Genomic DNA, 20,233 nt, shown 5'->3' on the forward strand with positions numbered 1-20,233 from the left:
ATAAATGTATTTTTAAATATAACTTTTAAAAATGTAAGCCTGCAACTTAAATCGTTGGTATCGTTTTCCACTATGCGTTTAGCATATCTTCAAGGAACCCAAACTTTAAATAATGGCGGAAATGCGATTTTTACTTAGAAATCTGTAGCATAGTGGGAAATAAACTCATAAATGCGATAATAGGATTTTTTTTATAAAAAATTTCAATTCATTATTATTGTACGAAAAAATTGCAAATTTTAATTTCTTAGTACTCATTGTAGGATAATTGTATAATGTATTTCTTCAAATTTTAATTATGAAACAAAACCCCATTGGATGCAATTTAGGATATCTATGTACCGTGAAACTCTCCAAAAGGTTACTAATTGTGTGTTGTTGTTTTTCATATATATAATTTTTTTATTGCTATTCAAAATTTTCACCAACGAGAACAGATCCAACTACATTGATAAATGTTTTTAAATAGGCAAACAAAGAAAACAAATCGTATTTATAAAGTGATAAAATTATACAAAAAAATATATTTTAAATAACAAAATTATACCTAACGTTGCCCAATTTATTAGAAGCTGAGATCTCATAGAATGGACGACAGTTGTGGCCGGTTCTTCCTCCGATCGAAGAAGCCATATTGTCCACAGTCAAAAATCCATTAAAAAGAAATAATGGAAATTTTGGACAAAGCCCTACATACAACCACTTAAAAGGGAACAACAGAGAAGTCTTTAAAGAAGAAAGATTTTTTAATGAATTTTAGAATGACTGTGATAAACTTAATACATTTTTTTCATTATATTGTACAGTGGGCGAAATAAATAAATAAACGGACCATCCTGAATAACTTTGATCGAATCTTCATGTTCTAGGGCTCAGTCTTAATGGTTCGAAAGGGTAATCTCAATCATTTGAATTAATTAGTGAAGACGATATTTTAAGTTGCGAAATTAGACTCAAAAACGTACTTTATCTGCATTAAAATATCTTTATTTTATGATGGATTTGGATTACTGACCCCCAAACTATAGGGGATTTTAAAAAAGTCGTATTTTTAAAATTTATTTCTCAGGAACTATTCGACCGATTCTGCTCAAATTTTGTATTTTGCCATGAAAAATTACATTCTTTAAAGTGATCTAAAAAATTGTATACCTTACAATTCCAAAACTTTTCGACCATTATTAAGTAAAATTGTAACAAATTAAAAATATTTAATGAAAGGGATTTTCGGGATTATTAAATATTATTATCAGGAAAAATTATAAATATTTGATATTTTGAAGCGGAATTATTTTGCATAGAATTATCTAAATATTTTTCAGTACGCTTAAAAAATTCTCAAGATATGGTAAAGTAAGCAAAAAGTAAGGTTAACATGAAGGGGGCCAAACTCTAAGGGCCATATTTCACACATTATGGTGATTTCAGGGGTCAGAAATCGGAATCCATCATAAAAAAAAAAGGTATGTTTATTCAGAAAAAGAACGTTTTTGTGTCTGTTTTCGTAGCTTTAAAAATCGTCTGCACTAATTATTTAACATATTTGAAGTCACCCTCTTAAACCATTAAGATGGAATCTTGAAAATCCGATCGTTAGATCAGAAGTTATTGAGGATGGTCCTTTTTATTGCACACTGTACAAATTTTAATCTTCATTTTATCACACACTTACACATATGTTACAAACCAAATTTTTTTTAAAAATTAGTTTTTCTATAATACAACGTTTAGAACGCATTTTTTAAATTACTCATAATTTGCTGTAATAGTAAATTGGAAGGAAAAAAATCATCAAATTCGATTATTTTAGACTATATGATTACAGTTTTCGTTGAATGTAGGATTTGCTACATAACTTAAGCAAATTATTTCAATAAAATTGTTAGAATGATAGCATTTCACCAACATATTTTGTTAGAATTGAAACTAAAATATTTGAATAATTACTTCACTGGTTCATACATGTGACAGCGCGTCCTGCGTAACGTACGACATATTACTCTGTAACATTTATATTTTTACGAAAATCAATTCCATATTTTGGTACAATAAGCTTGATAGAAAAGAACTAGTAAAAATGACATTTTTTTTTCAGTTTTTGAGTTATTCCCTCTTGAAGTAAAAAATAGCAGTACCAAACGGACTTCTAAATTACTCTTTAACAGTTTAAATTATAAAAGAGAGGCGTGAATTCATTAGAATATTGAATAATAGTAATTAAGTCCACTGCTTCAAAATATATTGGTGATCATCAAAACTTATTGCCCTTGCTGAAATGGGGTATTATAGGAAGTATTAAATTAAAGGGATTACGGGACAAAAAATTCTTAAACATTTTGAAGAATATTCTTGATTCTATACCCTTTATTATTTGCTTGGAAAATATGTTTCCTTGAATGCATTAATAACATTACGCGAGACTGAAATAATTGGTTGAATATTTCTTTTTATTTATTTAATCAACCCGTTAATTTAGCTTTATAGTTTAAATCAGAAAGAATTAATATTTCAGATGGTTATTTAATATTTATCCAGGGCTCGAAAAAACTCAGAAAATTTACCCGTCCCCGAGGACGGCTTGTCCAACAATGCACCCGTCCTCCATTGAAACTAACCCGTCGCTTTAAATAAATAAAAATATAATTTTCTCCTATTTATTACAAACATTTATATAAATTGCACAATGAATTAGTCGTTACTAGGATTACATTATACAGTAATAAAAGAAATACTAGGTTACTAATAGTAACCTAGTATTTCTTTTATGAAATAATTTAAATGACAAGGATCAAGTTTTGAATGTCAAGTTATCCAAGGGTACTGCGTTTTCTAAATGAATCAAATATGACGTTTGCCAGTTCCACAATCAAGCCAATGATTTACAGAGGTTTCTGAACAGAAATCTGAAAGGGGTTTTCCATTTAGGTAGATGTTCATAATTGCTTTTAAAGCTTCTTGTTTAAGACCAGTACGTATTGTGTTTTTTTGTAAGTTTATTGCTGCAAATCCCCTTTCAACCGCTGACAACCCAGACAGAGAATATATGCGCAGTATGTTGCTGTATTGTGGGTCATTTTGCTGCCTTGTAACTTACAAGACTCTTGTAAGATAACAAAAATTGAAAATTTATTACAAACATTAACGGGAAAATGGCCGTCCGCGCGGACGTCGGATTCGAGAAATTCGTTGTCCGCGAAGAATTTTTGGACGTCGAGGACGGGCTGTTTTTCGAGCCCTGATCTTAACATATCTTTGTTATGATTGAAAGTGAAGTTGGAAACCTCGGTAAAGTGGAGAAAAAAAATATTGTCAAAGTGATACTAAAGCTGTCAGTTATATTGCCTTCTTATGAAGTGAAGAACTGCTGGTAACAGCCCACCAGGCTGGAGATATAATAACTGGTACTAAATTCAAAATTGGTGACAGCGTGTCAGAACTAATTTCTAGAAACCTAAAATAAGATTCACTTGTTGTGATTGATAGTGGCTTTGTAAATCAAGAAAATGGAAACAAAATGAGAAAAATTAGCCTTGAAAATTAACTCTCTACAGTTGATACAAAATCTTAAGAACCTTTCCATTAATATTGCATTTCACTCCTGTGTTATGCCATACTCTCCTTTTTCAAACTCCTTTGTGTCCTCAAGTGCTCTGAAACTTTCTTAAATAAGGTGGTAACTAAATACCACCTTTAATCTATATTTTTTTAGAATCCTTCAAAATATGAAGATAAATGTGTTTACACAATGAGTGTCGCTAACTGATTTTTGAGCAAGAAAATAAAACGTTTTTGAAAACTAGCAAATCATAATTCAGTAAGATGGGTACACAAGGAGCCAAAACCTATTTGATTTCAGGTCAAAACTTTAAGACGTTTCTCATAATCGTCTTTAAACGTTTTCTCTTTCCTTTCGCAAACAAAAAGGTTTTGGTATGTCATACACCCACCTTCCATATATATATATGGATTGATCAGTATATTATATAAATATAAAATTTCAACAATGACAAATGTAGGTTAACATATAATTTAAATATAAGTATTGCAACAATCAAAAAATCTTTAATGATTTTTCAAGATTATTGTTTAAAACGTATGTGATGAATGTTTCAATAATGTAGGTATTAAAAAGGTATTGTTAACGGAAAATATAATTGTCAACAATACTATCAAAGAAGTAAAAAGAAATTTTTAAAACATTCATTCTTATCTTTGAATAAGCATTGAGAGGTGAAGCTTTGAAAATGAATCGCCTTATGAATGCAATTTGCATATCAGGATGGTTTACATTCTTTCTCAGAAAGAAAAAAACTATGCCTGAGCTGCTTCCAGCAGCAAGTATGATTGAAGAGTCCCACGGGTCTCAATTACCCGAGCTTGGCATAACATCTGGCCATGGTGACCAAAGGTCATTGGGTGATTTTGATGTAAAAGATCCTCCGCGTATTGTCTCCACATTTGTAGAGTCGCAAGAACCGGAGTGGTACAGGAATGACTGGGAAGAATCAGGAATTAGAAAGTTTTACAGTGGTGACAGTAGTTTGATACATCCACCAAATATAGCTGGTTGCACTAATGCACCACTGAAAGCTGAAATAAACCTGAGCAGTGAGTCGTCATTATTTTTTTTATAAATATTTTCATAACAAACATGGATTTAAAAATAACTTCTACTCGTCTTAACATGCAGAGCAGGAAAAAAAATCGGAGCATCCAGAATAACTTTTAATCTAATGATTTCAAGTTCTAAAACTCAATCTTAATGGTTCACGGTGGTAAACCTAAAATATTCAATTTAATTAATGCAAAAGTTATTTCTACTTAAGAAATTCTACAGCAGTCTTATTTTCTCAGGATGCACATACCTTTTGTTTGAAGGATTCATATGCTTGACCCTCAAAATAAAGGTGCAGCTGCATTCTGTCCCTAATAATTAGATCAAGAGAGTTTGGATTCTTTAATTTTATTTTTTGACTAATTTGCAGCATCTCCAGAATTTTTTAAGAGAATCGAAAAAGTTTTGCACACAATTAGAAATTTAATTATTATAATTTAAATATAAGTTTTTCAATAATAAGTTTAAAAAAATAGATAAAACTAATGGTATTTAGTTTTTCCAAATATAATTCTATGCAAAAAATAATTATTAATTGCGTTTTGTTACTTTTATGACATTATTTAATAATGCAACTTTAAACGGCAAAATACAAAATGTGAACGAAATTGGACAAATAGTTCTTGAGAATTCTAAATTTTAAAAATACAGCCTTTTTAAATTTTAACAACTCAAAAACTATTGCCCGAATAAACTCAAACTTTATAATTAGCCCTTCAGCCTTCTTTCGACGGAATAGAACAATTGGTACTAAATTCGAAAATGGCGACAGTTATAGTTTTGAAGAAATTGGTGATAGCTTGTCGGAACCAATGTCTAGAAACTTAAAATAAAATTTACTTGTTGTGATTGAAAGTGGCGTTAAAAAACACGGAAAAATAGAATAAAGTAAAAAAAGTTATCAAAGTGGTACTAAAGTTTTCGGGTATATCGCCTTCTTGAAATCTTGTGATCTTCAATAAACAGAAGAACTACTGGTAACAGCCTAATGGTGGGAATATGCAACTGGTAATTCGAAAATAGCGATAGGTATAGTTTTGAAGAAATTGGTGAAAGCGTGTCGGAACCAATATTTAGAAACTTTAAATAAAATTTACTTGTTGTGATTGAAAGTTGCGTTAGGAACCACGGAAAAATAGAATAAAGTTTAAAAAAAAGTTATCAAAGTGGTACAAAAGCTTTCGGGTATATCGCCTTCTCATGAACAAAAGAACTGCTGGTAACAACCTAATGGTAGAAAGATAGAACAAATGGTACTTAATTCGAAAATGGCGATACAGTGGCGTAGCGAGGGGTGGGCAAGGGGGGGCATCATGCCCCGGGCGCTACTCACAAAGGGGCGCCAAATGGTCCGCAAAACAAAAAATTGCTGGAAATTTTTTTTATTATTATAATTGATTTTTGGAAAATATATTTTAAATTAGTGCCAGTGTAATATAATAAATGTTAATTCATAAATATTATTCATAATATTTAATATCTAATGCATATTAAATATTATATTAAATTCATATTCATATTAAATTCATATCCGTATTAAATATATTTCAATATTTAATTCACGTCCTTGTCATCGCGCTCTGCTTAGAATAAAAATTAAATGTTATTAAATATTATATATAAGTTTAATGTCAGCATAAATTATATTGTACATTTCACTATGTTACTACCTTTCAAGTTCAAGGCATTCTTGTTAAGTAATAAATCAAATAAGATTACTTACTACATCTACTCGACGCTTCTATTATTAAAATAGAGTATGAAAAAATTCGTTAACAGAAAAATTTGTTGTTCTCATATTTGTCCCCACAGATTCAAAATCAATTCATTCATCTTCTGACATCTACAGTTCGAAATCAACTAACAAACGATATCAAAAGAAATAAATATTATAGACTTTTGTTTGATTCAACTCCTGATATCTCTCATCGAGAACAAATGTCCCAAGTCGCTAGGTATGTAGATGCTGATTTTATCAATAAAAAAGTTTCCATCAAAGAATCTTTTTTGAGTTTTATTGAAATACATGCTAAAGATGCAGCCTCGATCGAAAATACAATTTTAGAGAAATTAAATTACGATGAAATTTCATTAACAAACTGCAGATCACAATGATACGATAATGCTGCCGTGATGGCAGGTCACACATCTGAAACGCGATGGAGCGCTAGAATACAAGCGGTTATCGTTATCATCTATGGGCTAGAGAATATAAAAGAACTAATAGAAAAGTTAGCAGAGCACACTACCACTACAAGTGACAACAGAAGTGAAGCTATAATTCTGTTGCAAAATATACTAACCTTTAGTTTTATAACTTTACTTCATTTCTGGTATGAAATCTTAAGAAGGATTGATCGTGTGCAGCTCAGATTACAAGATCCTAGAATGAATTTTAGAGAAGTATTCCATGATCTTGAATCATTTGCGACTGAACTAGCCGAAATTTGAGACAAGCTCTGTAAAGAGGTGATAGAAAAAGCAGAGTCTCTTTGTGAAAAATGGGATATGGATACAACAATACGTGCCTGGAGAATCGGCTATGGTGGTCTTTCCGCAAAAAGTGAAATTTCTCGCGTTATGAAAAGCACTCTTGATCATCTCCAACAAGAAATGTGTACACGATTAAGTGGCCTTAATTTCCAATTTGGATTTCTACTAGACGTTGAAAATTTATTAAACAAGGATAATGTTGATAACGACCTTGAAAAAAAATTGTAAAAATCTGGGTGAATTTTATTACAGATTTCAATGCAATAGAACTTTTTATCAAAATATGTAACAGCAAAATGTTACTCCGCAGTAGAAAAGAAATTAAACCTAAAACTCCATTAGAATTTCTTACTTTTATAATCAATCTCGAATGAAGAAGATGTTTTTCCAAATCTGAGAGCGGCATTTCAAATACTCCTGACTATCTCAGTATCAATTGCTAGCTGCGAACGTTCATTCAGCAAATTAAAATTAATTTTGACAAATCGCCTAAGTGACCTAGCATTTTTAAGTGTGGAAAGAGAAAAATTTTAAATGATCAATTTTGATGATATTATTGATACATTTGCATCATCAAAAGCACGGAAAATTTAGACATAGTAATAGTTTTATTAATGTATTATAATCATAAGATTATTAAATATATGTATCTCCTTAGAGATAATAAATATTTACTTTTTTATTGTTTAAAAACTGCGTGTTTTTAAAATATTTCTTTATAAATATGTAAAATAAATAATAGGTATCTTTTGAACTAATTCTAGATGATCATATACATTTCAAAATCTAGTCTTGTTCTCTCAACTACATTTTTTGTCTCAAATTTAAAGCCTAGCTTGAGTCTATGACTTTATTTATTTATTAATTTGCTATAATCCAAGTCGTCTATATATAAACCATATATATTTTACTTATAATATTATATGGTTTTCGAATGGGGGGGGGGGCGCTAAAAGGGTATTGTGCCCCGGGCGCGAGTTAAGCTCGCTACGCCACTGTGGCGATAGGTATAGTTTTGAAGTAATTGGTGAGAGCGTATCGGAACCAATGCAATGAACCAACGTAAAATATAATTTACTTGTTGTGATTGAAAGTGGCATCGGAAACCTCGGAAAAGGAAGTAAAGTGAAAAAATTTATCAGAGTGGTACTAAAGTTTTCGGTTATATCGCCTTCTCATTAAACAGACGAGCTGCGAGTAACAACCTAATGGTCGACAGATAGAATAACTGGTACTAAATTCCAAAATGGCGATAGTTTTGAAGAAATTGGTGAGAGTGTGTCGGAACCAATATATAGAAACTTAAAATAAGATGTACTTGTTGTGATTGAAAGTTGCGTAAGAAACCACGGAAAAATAGAATAAAGTAAAAATAAAAAGTTATCAAAGTTGTAGTAAAGTTTTCGGTTATACTGAAGAACTGCTGGTAACAACCTAATGGTGGGAAGATGGAACAACTGGTACTAAATTCGAAAATGGCGATAGGTATAGTTTTGAAGAAATTGGTGAGAGCGTGTGGGAACCAATGTATAGAAACGTAAAGTATGATTTACTTGTTGTGATTGAAAGTGGCATTGGAAACCTCGTAAAAGGAAATAAAGTGAAAAAAGTTATCAAAGTTGTAGTAAAGTTTTCGGTTATACTGAAGAACTGCTGGTAACAACCTAATGGTGGGAAGATAGAACAACTGGTACTAAATTTGAAAATGGCGATAGGTATAGTTTTGAAGAAATTGGTGAGAGTGTGTGGGAACCAATGTATAGAAACGTAAAGTATGATTTACTTGTTGTGATTGAAAGTGGCATTGGAAACCTCGTAAAAGGAAATAAAGTGAAAAAAGTTATCAAAGTTGTAGTAAAGTTTTCGGTTATACTGAAGAACTGCTGGTAACAACCTAATGGTGGGAAGATAGAACAACTGGTACTAAATTTGAAAATGGCGATAGGTATAGTTTTGAAGAAATTGGTGAGAGTGTGTGGGAACCAATGTATAGAAACGTAAAGTATGATTTACTTGTTGTGATTGAAAGTGGCATTGGAAACCTCGTAAAAGGAAATAAAGTGAAAAAAGTTATCAAAGTTGTAGTAAAGTTTTCGGTTATACTGAAGAACTGCTGGTAACAACCTAATGGTGGGAAGATAGAACAACTGGTACTAAATTTGAAAATGGCGATAGGTATAGTTTTGAAGAAATTGGTGAGAGTGTGTGGGAACCAATGTATAGAAACGTAAAGTATGATTTACTTGTTGTGATTGAAAGTGGCATTGGAAACCTCGTAAAAGGAAATAAAGTGAAAAAAGTTATCAAAGTTGTAGTAAAGTTTTCGGTTATACTGAAGAACTGCTGGTAACAACCTAATGGTGGGAAGATAGAACAACTGGTACTAAATTTGAAAATGGCGATAGGTATAGTTTTGAAGAAATTGGTGAGAGTGTGTGGGAACCAATGTATAGAAACGTAAAGTATGATTTACTTGTTGTGATTGAAAGTGGCATTGGAAACCTCGTAAAAGGAAATAAAGTGAAAAAAGTTATCAAAGTTGTAGTAAAGTTTTCGGTTATACTGAAGAACTGCTGGTAACAACCTAATGGTGGGAAGATAGAACAACTGGTACTAAATTTGAAAATGGCGATAGGTATAGTTTTGAAGAAATTGGTGAGAGTGTGTGGGAACCAATGTATAGAAACGTAAAGTATGATTTACTTGTTGTGATTGAAAGTGGCATTGGAAACCTCGTAAAAGGAAATAAAGTGAAAAAAGTTATCAAAGTTGTAGTAAAGTTTTCGGTTATACTGAAGAACTGCTGGTAACAACCTAATGGTGGGAAGATAGAACAACTGGTACTAAATTTGAAAATGGCGATAGGTATAGTTTTGAAGAAATTGGTGAGAGTGTGTGGGAACCAATGTATAGAAACGTAAAGTATGATTTACTTGTTGTGATTGAAAGTGGCATTGGAAACCTCGTAAAAGGAAATAAAGTGAAAAAAGTTATCAAAGTTGTAGTAAAGTTTTCGGTTATACTGAAGAACTGCTGGTAACAACCTAATGGTGGGAAGATAGAACAACTGGTACTAAATTTGAAAATGGCGATAGGTATAGTTTTGAAGAAATTGGTGAGAGTGTGTGGGAACCAATGTATAGAAACGTAAAGTATGATTTACTTGTTGTGATTGAAAGTGGCATTGGAAACCTCGTAAAAGGAAATAAAGTGAAAAAAGTTATCAAAGTTGTAGTAAAGTTTTCGGTTATACTGAAGAACTGCTGGTAACAACCTAATGGTGGGAAGATAGAACAACTGGTACTAAATTTGAAAATGGCGATAGGTATAGTTTTGAAGAAATTGGTGAGAGTGTGTGGGAACCAATGTATAGAAACGTAAAGTATGATTTACTTGTTGTGATTGAAAGTGGCATTGGAAACCTCGTAAAAGGAAATAAAGTGAAAAAAGTTATCAAAGTTGTAGTAAAGTTTTCGGTTATACTGAAGAACTGCTGGTAACAACCTAATGGTGGGAAGATAGAACAACTGGTACTAAATTTGAAAATGGCGATAGGTATAGTTTTGAAGAAATTGGTGAGAGCGTGTGGGAACCAATGTATAGAAACGTAAAGTATGATTTACTTGTTGTGATTGAAAGTGGCATTGGAAACCTCGTAAAAGGAAATAAAGTTTAAAAAGTTATCAAAGTTGTAGTAAAGTTTTCGGTTATACTGAAGAACTGCTGGTAACAACCTAATGGTGGGAAGATAGAATACATCTGGTACTAAATTCGAAAATGGCGATAGGTATAGTTTTGAAGAAATTGATGAGAGCGTGTGAGCTAAGAAAATTTGGACCCTTTAATTTTATTTTTTGAGCAATTTGCCGTATCTCCAGAATTTTTTAAGAGAATCGAAAAAGTTGTGCATACAATTATAAATCTAATTATTATAATTTAAATATATGTTTTCCAATAATAAAATAGATAAAACTAATGATATTTTGTTTATCCAAATACGTAAAAAAATAATTAGTAATAGCTTTTTATTATTTTTATGATATTATTAAATAATGCAACTTTAAGTAGCAAAATACAAAATGTGAAGGATCTTGGTGAATAGTTCATGATGAGAATTTAAAAATACGTCCTTTTAAATTTTAATAACTCAAAACTATTTAACTGAATGAGCTTAAATTTTATTTTTGCCCTTTACTTTTGCTATTCTTTGCCATTTCTTTCTCCTTTTGCTCTTTCTGTAAAATTATGTAAACTTTTTATATCTTACACTTCAAATTTTTTCGACTATTAATAAATACAATTACAAAATATAATACATACTGCTGAAAAAGATTATTAAATGTTGTTTCTGAAACTTAGACAGCAGAGCACATAACTGCTTTACATCAGGTTTCTGTGACACACATGGACACAAGAATCTCAAATTAGATTTTCAGGAAATTGATTAACTCTGAAAAAAAAAAAAGTACCTAAACTGACCGATCCTCTTTACATTTTTGACCGTATAGATCTTCGAAGCATATGTTCCTTTCCAAATTATCATACCAAAAATTTATGACAAATAATTCATTTTAAACTAAACATGAGAATAGAATTAAAATGTGTTTTTTTACGTATCGTTTAACTTTTATTCAAAATGTAATACAATACAATGCAATGAATGTGGTACTTGATGATAAAAATGTAACTTATTACTCTACAATTAAACACAAATGAGCAACTGAAACAAATGAAATAGTGTTTAAATATGTACTATATTTAGTATTTTTGCTCTTTTCCAGATGTCATTCCTGGTTCAACTGTGAAACTTTACCGTAAAGGAAAGAGAGTGAAAAAGTTTGAAGTTGCTGTCTCCAATGATACTGTCACCATCACATTTAAAAAACATAAACTGAGTGACAGTGGAATTTACCATCTTGCTCTATGTCACAACAGCAACGAAGACAGCGTGTTATTGAACTTGTCTTTCCACAGTGAGTTTTGGATTTTAAAATTTTTAAATTTAAATTTTACTCGATTATTATTAATACTTCATTACTTATTTCCTAGCTTAATGTTTTGCTCATTGAATTTTATTTTCACAGCTGATTCCTACATTAACAATAGTTTTTAAAACAGTTTAAGTTAGTTTAAAACTATAATAATATATTTTAATAATTCTGGAATATTTTTACTGCGTTTTTATTTACTTGCTTTCGCAACCGTGGAGATGAAATCATGCACCTTAAAGTATGACCCCTTCCCGATTAGCTAAAGCACTCAATTTCCTATAAGTGAAGAAAAATAACGCAATTGAGAATCGTTTTCAGATCACTACATGATCATTCAGATCACTACACTTTTCAGATCAAATAAAATTTATCGTAACAATATCTACAAATTTTTTTTTTTTTTTTTGCAATTCAAATTTCCGAATTTTTCCGCATAACTAAAGCAATAAAATTTGAGATGCAGCTATGTGCTGAAAGACAATTTAAATTGCAATCGTTTTCTTTCTTTTCTTTTTTTAACCGCCATTAACAAAATTTAGCACAATATCATGTTCACACAAGAATCCAACTGTTTTCTATGAACTAGAAAACCCTAATTTGTATTGAAGCTCTGCACTAGGGGACAATACAAATTATTTCCTAACCGCTACAAGGAAAGTGTATCTCGATATTATCGACAAAGAGAATGTATCGTCTATTAAAATTCTGATCAACTGTCGAATATTAAAAGGGCATAAATGTCAACTGTAACCTTATAACAATACAGGTTAGCTGATGACGTCCAATAAACTGTGCAAGTTAGCATATTAAGTTAGCTAAATGATTTCTAAGCAAGTTAGCTTAGTGTTACAATTTATATTTCTTTTATCACCAATCGAAATTTACCGACTAACAAACATAAAACTAAAAATAACATAATAGAAACAAATAAAATTTCGAGAAAATGCTTTTTTTTAATTTATCTATTTTGGTCTCATTAAAAATGAAAATCTAATAATTTAATAAATGTATCTCCACAATAAATTCCCCTCACGTATTTCATAAGTGATGCACTTTATGTTTTTCTTTGTCAGTGTGACTGAAATATAATTATTTTAATCTTCTCAGATCCCTTGAAAAATGTCGTTTTAAAATTTTTATTTTATTTATTCTTTATTAGGTAAATAAAAATTAATTGCTAAAAGCGATAAACCAGAACTAATGAACATGACGTTTTTGAACATAAATTATTAGCATAATTTAAATCGTAAAAAGTGAGAACATCTTAGAAAAACAAGTATAGTTTTATTTGCTTGTACAATATCAAATTACATTGATTGCACGCAACAAAAAAGTTACGCAATACCATATCATTCCAAGAAATGAATTCTAGATTCGAAATTATGATTAAAAAAGCATTTATCTATCAGCTATCACTTTGCTCAAACCTTCCTCATTAAGTTTTTAGTGATAAAAAGAACTTTGATTTTAAAGTACAAATTTAAAATCACTCGATTTCGATTAAAATAAATTCCTCCTTAATGCGTTTATGCTTTTCGCATATTTGTTAGAGATTATGATGTGATTTTCGGAGTTTAATTACTTTATAGCATGAAAGAGCTGTGCTGATTAAACTTTACTAAGTATTGCGTATTGTATCGTACCTAAAATAATACCCTGAAAAAGTTATATTAAAAAATAAAGAAAGAGTAATATTTTTGCTTAAATCCTAAAATAATACTTAATTAACACAGAATAACACTTATTTGCGTATTACACAATTACTAATATCTTGATTTTTATTTATATGATTGAAATAATAACCAAGATGAATCGTTCGAAATACCCTTGACCGTTTTTTTTTTTTTTTTTTCTTAGGATTCATCAAAAAGAAGATCGATTTCTATTCACATTTGCCCAAACCAAAAGGTGAAAAATATTGGAACTTTTTCGAGAACAAGGGCAAATTTTATGGATATCAGAAAAGATTCAACCTTTAGGTTGAAAATGAGGACATGCCAAAGAGAGGTAAACTTTAAATATGTTGCAAGTTTAATCAGTTAGTTTCAACAATAAAATAGATAATTCTTTTTTAGTTTCCTTTGTAACTGCATTTTATTAAGAGCAAAAGAAAACTGTGATTAAAACCTGACCTAGGAAACTTTATACAACAATGAAACAGAATGGAAATTATAATTATCTTCTAACGGCAAACTTCTAAACCAAATAAACTTTTCTTACAGAAATCTAGGCTGATAGTATGGAAATATATTAGTGACTACAGGCAGACAAATTACTCAAATGCCCCTTCATATTGTTATCTGTTTTAACAAATTAAAATATCACATAATTTTGCTTTTCGGGAATCGCTGATATCCTAAAATTGAGCTGTGATGGCTCAGGGGATAGAGCGTCCGTCTTCCATTGAGGTGAACCGGGTTGGGTCAAGATATGATGGAGTGTTGAACAGGTTAAAACGTTCTTAATCATTCTTTGCTTTTTTGTTTATTTTTTACAAACATAACAGAATATACAGACTAGAAAAAGTATAGTTAAATATTCTTGTAAATATTGTTTAAAATACTCTGTAATAATAAAAATTAATTCTTTATTTTCTTACAGTCTAAGAAGGCATATGGTCTAGGAAGGCATTTGTATATATGTTGATGATTTATATTATTATTTATTCTTATTTATTCATATATATCCTGAGTTGCACTGTGCGCCCAAAATTTTTTGTTCATAATAAAACCCTTTCGGCCAATTGATTTTGTTTTTCTTACAAGTTGGTGTGATATATGTTTTTTCTACTTTTTTAATGGTTTATCAATAAAAGTAATTCATAATTCTTCCTCAAACAGGGTTCATACGTACCTGGAAAAAATTAAAAATTGGCAGTAATATTCATATACTTTTTTTTTTTTAATATTATTATTTTCGCAGCTACTAGCATATTTTATTTTCTCTAAGTAAATATATATAGATCCGAAGATGGCGCATCTGCAATTTTGAGTCAACAGTCAAAGTTAAGAAATTCGCAGCTTTTTTAAGACAAAATTGATACCAGTTATTTATTTTTTCCAGATGAGTACGAACCCTTTCAAATAGTATAACTTTTACAAATCCTAAAATAGATTGAATTGAAATATAATGAAATAAGATTTTACTAATTTTCATAACTCAGTAACTACGTTTGTAATCCTAAAAATATACATGTTACATAAATACACACATTTTGAAGAAGAGGATATGTAATTGTTACTCTGAATGACCGAAATCGGTGGTTGTTGACTTCCACCGGTGAATGTTGACAATCACGTAGTTGCTTTGGTAAATGTTCGAAATACATACTAGGTCTAGTTAAATGCCACTGCCCGGCAAGCCCTACATCAATGTTTTTTAAGCTCAAGTGCCACTGCCAGGCATGATTTTGCCTCGTATGCCCTGCATCAATGTCTTTTAAGGGCAAGTGCCCTTAAAAGTATGCATTATTGCATACTGGGCCACAGTGCATACTGGGCCACTGCCCAGTATGCATTTAACCGGTACTCCGAACCGGTTCTCCTCTAATCTATACTCTTCAGATATTTACATATCGAATAAATTATAATAATATCAACGAATAAATTAATATCAAATCGGATATAACAAATATTTCGGACATTCACCAAAGTGACTATGAAATTATTGACATTCACCGATGAAAATCAATTTTCTCTTGATTTAGGTTATTCACGGTAAATTCACTATAAAAAAAAATTTAATGGTTTAGCAATAGATATTCGTTCGGAAGCAGAATTTACTAAGTCAATCATGTTCTAAGTAAAATTAAAAAAATATATAAGCCTCTGTGTAAATAAATGCGCATTTCTAGTGTTATTTTCTAAAATTGATCTAAAATTTTGAAATTTTTTGCGATTTCCTGCTAAATAAATTTAGCCTTAATAAATTTAGCTTCAACCACCTACAGAAGAAATACACATTTCTTCTTCTTTCAAATAAGTAAAATTCTTCTAGTGAAGAAATACACATTTCCACTTGTTATTTTCTGAAAAATGCATTAAAATATTAGAATTTTATAGCATTCCTTCTCTAAAAAATCTGTGCCTTAATCATCCTTTTCTGGTTGTAGTAATTTTGGGGGATTGATGAGCGAAGCAAGTGGGGGCCAGAGCTCCATCGTCTAAATCAGGGATGGGCAAACTTTTTTGGTCTGGGGCCAAAAATTGAGAAAAAAAATTGCTTGGTGAGCCAAGTAAAAACTTCAAAATTTAAATATAAAAAAAGCGATATTTAAGTTTTAATTTAAATATTTAGTGATATGAATGAAATTTCGATTTCATTTCTAAAAGTTCCTTATATGACATTCACAGTGAGATGTGCTTACTTTAAGGAACGAGGCTAAATGCTTTAGTCTACTTCTAAAATGATTGTTTAAAATGTTCATAGTTGAAAACTCTTGTTCACATATATATATATATATATATATATATATATATATATATATATATATATATATATATATATATATATATATATATATATATATATATATATAAGATTAAGCAAACATAGCAATGATTTTCTGGGCATGAAATATTAAGATTTTGGATACTAGCTTTTGGTAATTATTTGTAAAACTCAAACATTGGCATATTTAGAAACAACTGCATCAGATTGTCCTTATGCGCAGTCTGCAACATATGAAGCATAATTCGCCTATATTATATTCCATAAGTTTGCTCCTCGAGAAAGACAAACGCCAATCTACAGCTATTCTATAAAGAACTTCTGCTTTCAACATTTTACCAATTGAAGCTCTCTGTGCTATTTCCATCAATTTATGTCTTGTAGAACAAAAATAGAGAAAGTAAAGAAGTCATCAGTACTTTGTTAAAAAAGAAAGAACATAAATAGCTTTAAACAAAGTCGACAAGAAAATAGATGCATATTTTTTATATTTGCCATGGATCGGCAAGTTAAAATTCCATCCGCGGGCCGGATGAAACCTTCCGACGGGCCACAGTTGGCCCGCGGGCCGTAGTTTGCCCATCTCTGGTCTAAATGATTGGCAGAAAATTATTGTCATTGTTGTCGTTTTCAAATTTTCAGTTATATTAGTTTTTCACATTAATAATCAAGTCCCTGCAGGTGCGCGGCATCCAGTGTTATCACGAAATGTAAATTAATTCAAAAAGTTCTATTTTTTTACGTACGCACGATGAGGCTAAATCATTAAAATTATATACAAATGGATATTCCATAATAGAATAGAAATACTAATTTAGGTTAATAAAGTAAAATTTCTGTACACCCTAGGCTCTCTTTTCGTGAGTAGATGTATTTCTTCTGCCGGGGGTACGTCTGACCTACTTAAGGACATCCCCCCTCCCCTACATTTAAAACATTTTTTTTCTTCTTCAGGGGAAGGTGTTTCTAACATAAAAAAAAAAAATTCTAGAAGGTCTGAGAAAAAGGAGAAAAAAAAAATCTAACAAAGACAAATAGAAAAAAAATTGTGAGGGGGGGATAAGTGACGTAACATTGCTTATTATGGGAAGGGGAGGGAATAAAAATTGTGGCCCCGAAGAAAGATCGAGGATCGTTGTGTTTATTTAGCCAGAAAAAAAGAAGGGAAAAAATGAGAGTGCGTGCGTGGGGAGGGGTAAGAGAACACGTGTAGAGACCGTTATATAGTTCGGGAACGGAGTTACATGAAAATGGCGGTCATTTCAATATTTTAATATGTATACAGGGACAGCGCTAATCATTCGCCAAATGCGATAAAATCGTTAATTTGGCGAACAAAATTGTGTTTTGGCGAATGATTTTTTCCACTGAAAAGAAAAAAATATATTTAACTCGATCATCAAAATTACGTTAAAATGAATTTTTCTAGACAAATCTGTATTTTTTAATAGATTACAGTTATATTCGGTAAATGCGCACGCTTAATGAATTGGAATTGTTCCAAATAATATAAGTCTGAAACAAACTACCGAACATACAGAAAACCCCGTTAAGTTCTGTGGAGAAAAAATTAATCATAAAACATTGTTAAGATTTGCATTTGGCGAAGACTAGAAAATTGGCGTATACTGTTGATATTTGTCTAATAAGTTGAAATCCTTCGCGCTGGCTCTGGACTTTCTTTTATTTATCAGGAATGTGCAAATGTGGATGCGTATTTTTATAGTTCAGAACCTTTCCCAAGTAGAGCGATAAGAATAATAAAAAAACGGTACTTATCCGTGTCGGGATTCCGTAAAAAAAACTATTACAATGGTACATATATTAGGTACCTTGTATTTATTACCTTAGCACACTAATTACCTATAAAGAGACGTCTTCCCTCCCGTAATCTTGGGTTTTAAGTTAAATTTTTGATATTCGTTTTCTAGATGCTTTTTTGTTTTAAACACAATTAAGTTACGCTGGTAAGACTTATTCATCAGCAGTAGTACTTTAATAGATTTTTCTCTCAAAAATATACTACATAAAATTAAGCTAATTATATTGCGAATAACGATTTTGGATGCGTAACTTAATACAGTACAGAGCCGGATTATACCTTTCGTAGGCCCTAGGCATAGCCGTTTTTGGGCCCTCCCCTCCTTCCCCCACTCCTCCCCTCTTTTCAAAATATATGCTAAAATTTTCTTGCATATTTTTTTTAAACATTTTTATTAATATGGATTTTAATTTACAAATTTGTTTATCGAACTTTATCTGCAATACCGGCATACTGCCGATATTGCAGTTGATATCGATAATACCATTATGATTAGTTTGATCGATAACTATAAAATTTGTCAGAATCTGAGATTAAACTAAAAGCGCAAAATTTGGTGGAAATTTACTGATCCGATTTAGAGGAAAACTTTGTAGATGGATTTTTACTATTTTCAAATTTGTATGAACATAAATCTACACAAGAAATGTTGATGGCTCGAATTAAAGATAAACTCGTGAATACTTTTCCTATCGTTCACATTGCATTAGGAATATATTTGTCGATTCTTGGATCAAATGCAGAAGGAGAAAGATCTTTCTCCAGATTAAAATAGATAAAAAATTATTTGCGTTCAACAATTAATCAAGATCGTTTGGCATCGCTCACACTTATGTCTATTGAATATGACATTTTGCGTATTTTGGAATTCGACAGCATAATACAAGATTTCGTTGAATCCAAAAATCGCAAAAAAGTAATATATTAGATCATAAGATTCTGCAAAACAATTTATTACCGAGAAATATTATCTTTTTATCTGTATCTTCATAATTTTGTGCAAAATACACTTGTTGTTTTCAAAGCTAAATTATTTTTGTCAACAAATTTTTTTCTCCCAAGTTTTTCGTAGGTACGTGCCTAGTGTTATAGGTTAATCCGGCCCTGAGTACATTTGTTTTTTATTTCTTTTTTAAAAAAATTACTTTCATTGCTTAAACTGATAAAAACCGATCTGTGTGATGCTGGAATTTTTAAATGTAATTTTCAAAAATCTGAGAACAGTTACTGTATAATGCTAAACTGCCTCTCAATAACTGCTAATTGCATAATTACAGTCCCTAGCATAATTACAGTCTTAATTATCAGGTGATTACTATACAGCATCATTTTTTTTACGCTACTGAAATCTGTTTACACTTGTTTTACGTTCGTGTAACACTTGGTAACAATGTAATGCAATACGTTAAAACTAAATACAAATAGGAAGTATATAAAAAAACCTCCCGAATAAAAACCCATTACATGTTTAAATATAAAAGTATTGGATATAAACTTGGGCAAAACATTTAATTATTAAAACACTACAGTGCGTCTAATCATTTGGTCTAATTATTACAATATAATAATATGATACCTGATATAATAAATATTATCTCTCTCTCTGTATATATATATATATATATATATATATATATATATATATATATATATATATATATATATATATATATATATATATATATATATATATATATATATATATACACCCTTGTGCAAATTAATTGAAACAAACTCAATAAATTCAGAAAACTAAGAGAAAATGCTATTTTATTTAAATTTATACAAACTCAAAAATTTTTAGTACATAATGTGATCTCCACGACACTTTATTAACATTTGGACACGATTCGGCATGGATTC

The 20,233-nt window shown here is 30.5% G+C and overlaps 1 protein-coding gene across 1 annotated transcript; it reads left to right on the forward strand.

Annotated features, from left to right (window-relative positions):
- Positions 1-10,802: 10,802 nt before the first annotated feature.
- Positions 10,803-14,842, forward strand: LOC122271506 (uncharacterized). The gene is made up of 4 exons (XM_071180492.2): positions 10,803-10,895; positions 11,890-12,081; positions 13,957-14,106; positions 14,701-14,842. Exons 1-3 carry the CDS (start codon positions 10,886-10,888, stop codon positions 14,076-14,078), a joined length of 324 nt encoding a protein of 107 aa, XP_071036593.2. The 5' UTR covers positions 10,803-10,885; the 3' UTR covers positions 14,079-14,106; positions 14,701-14,842.
- The last annotated feature ends 5,391 nt before the right edge of the window (positions 14,843-20,233 follow it).

This window comes from Parasteatoda tepidariorum, chromosome 1 (assembly GCF_982258835.1).
Source record: "Parasteatoda tepidariorum strain Cologne lab strain chromosome 1, Ptep-v5.0, whole genome shotgun sequence".
NCBI lineage: Eukaryota > Metazoa > Arthropoda > Arachnida > Araneae > Theridiidae > Parasteatoda > Parasteatoda tepidariorum.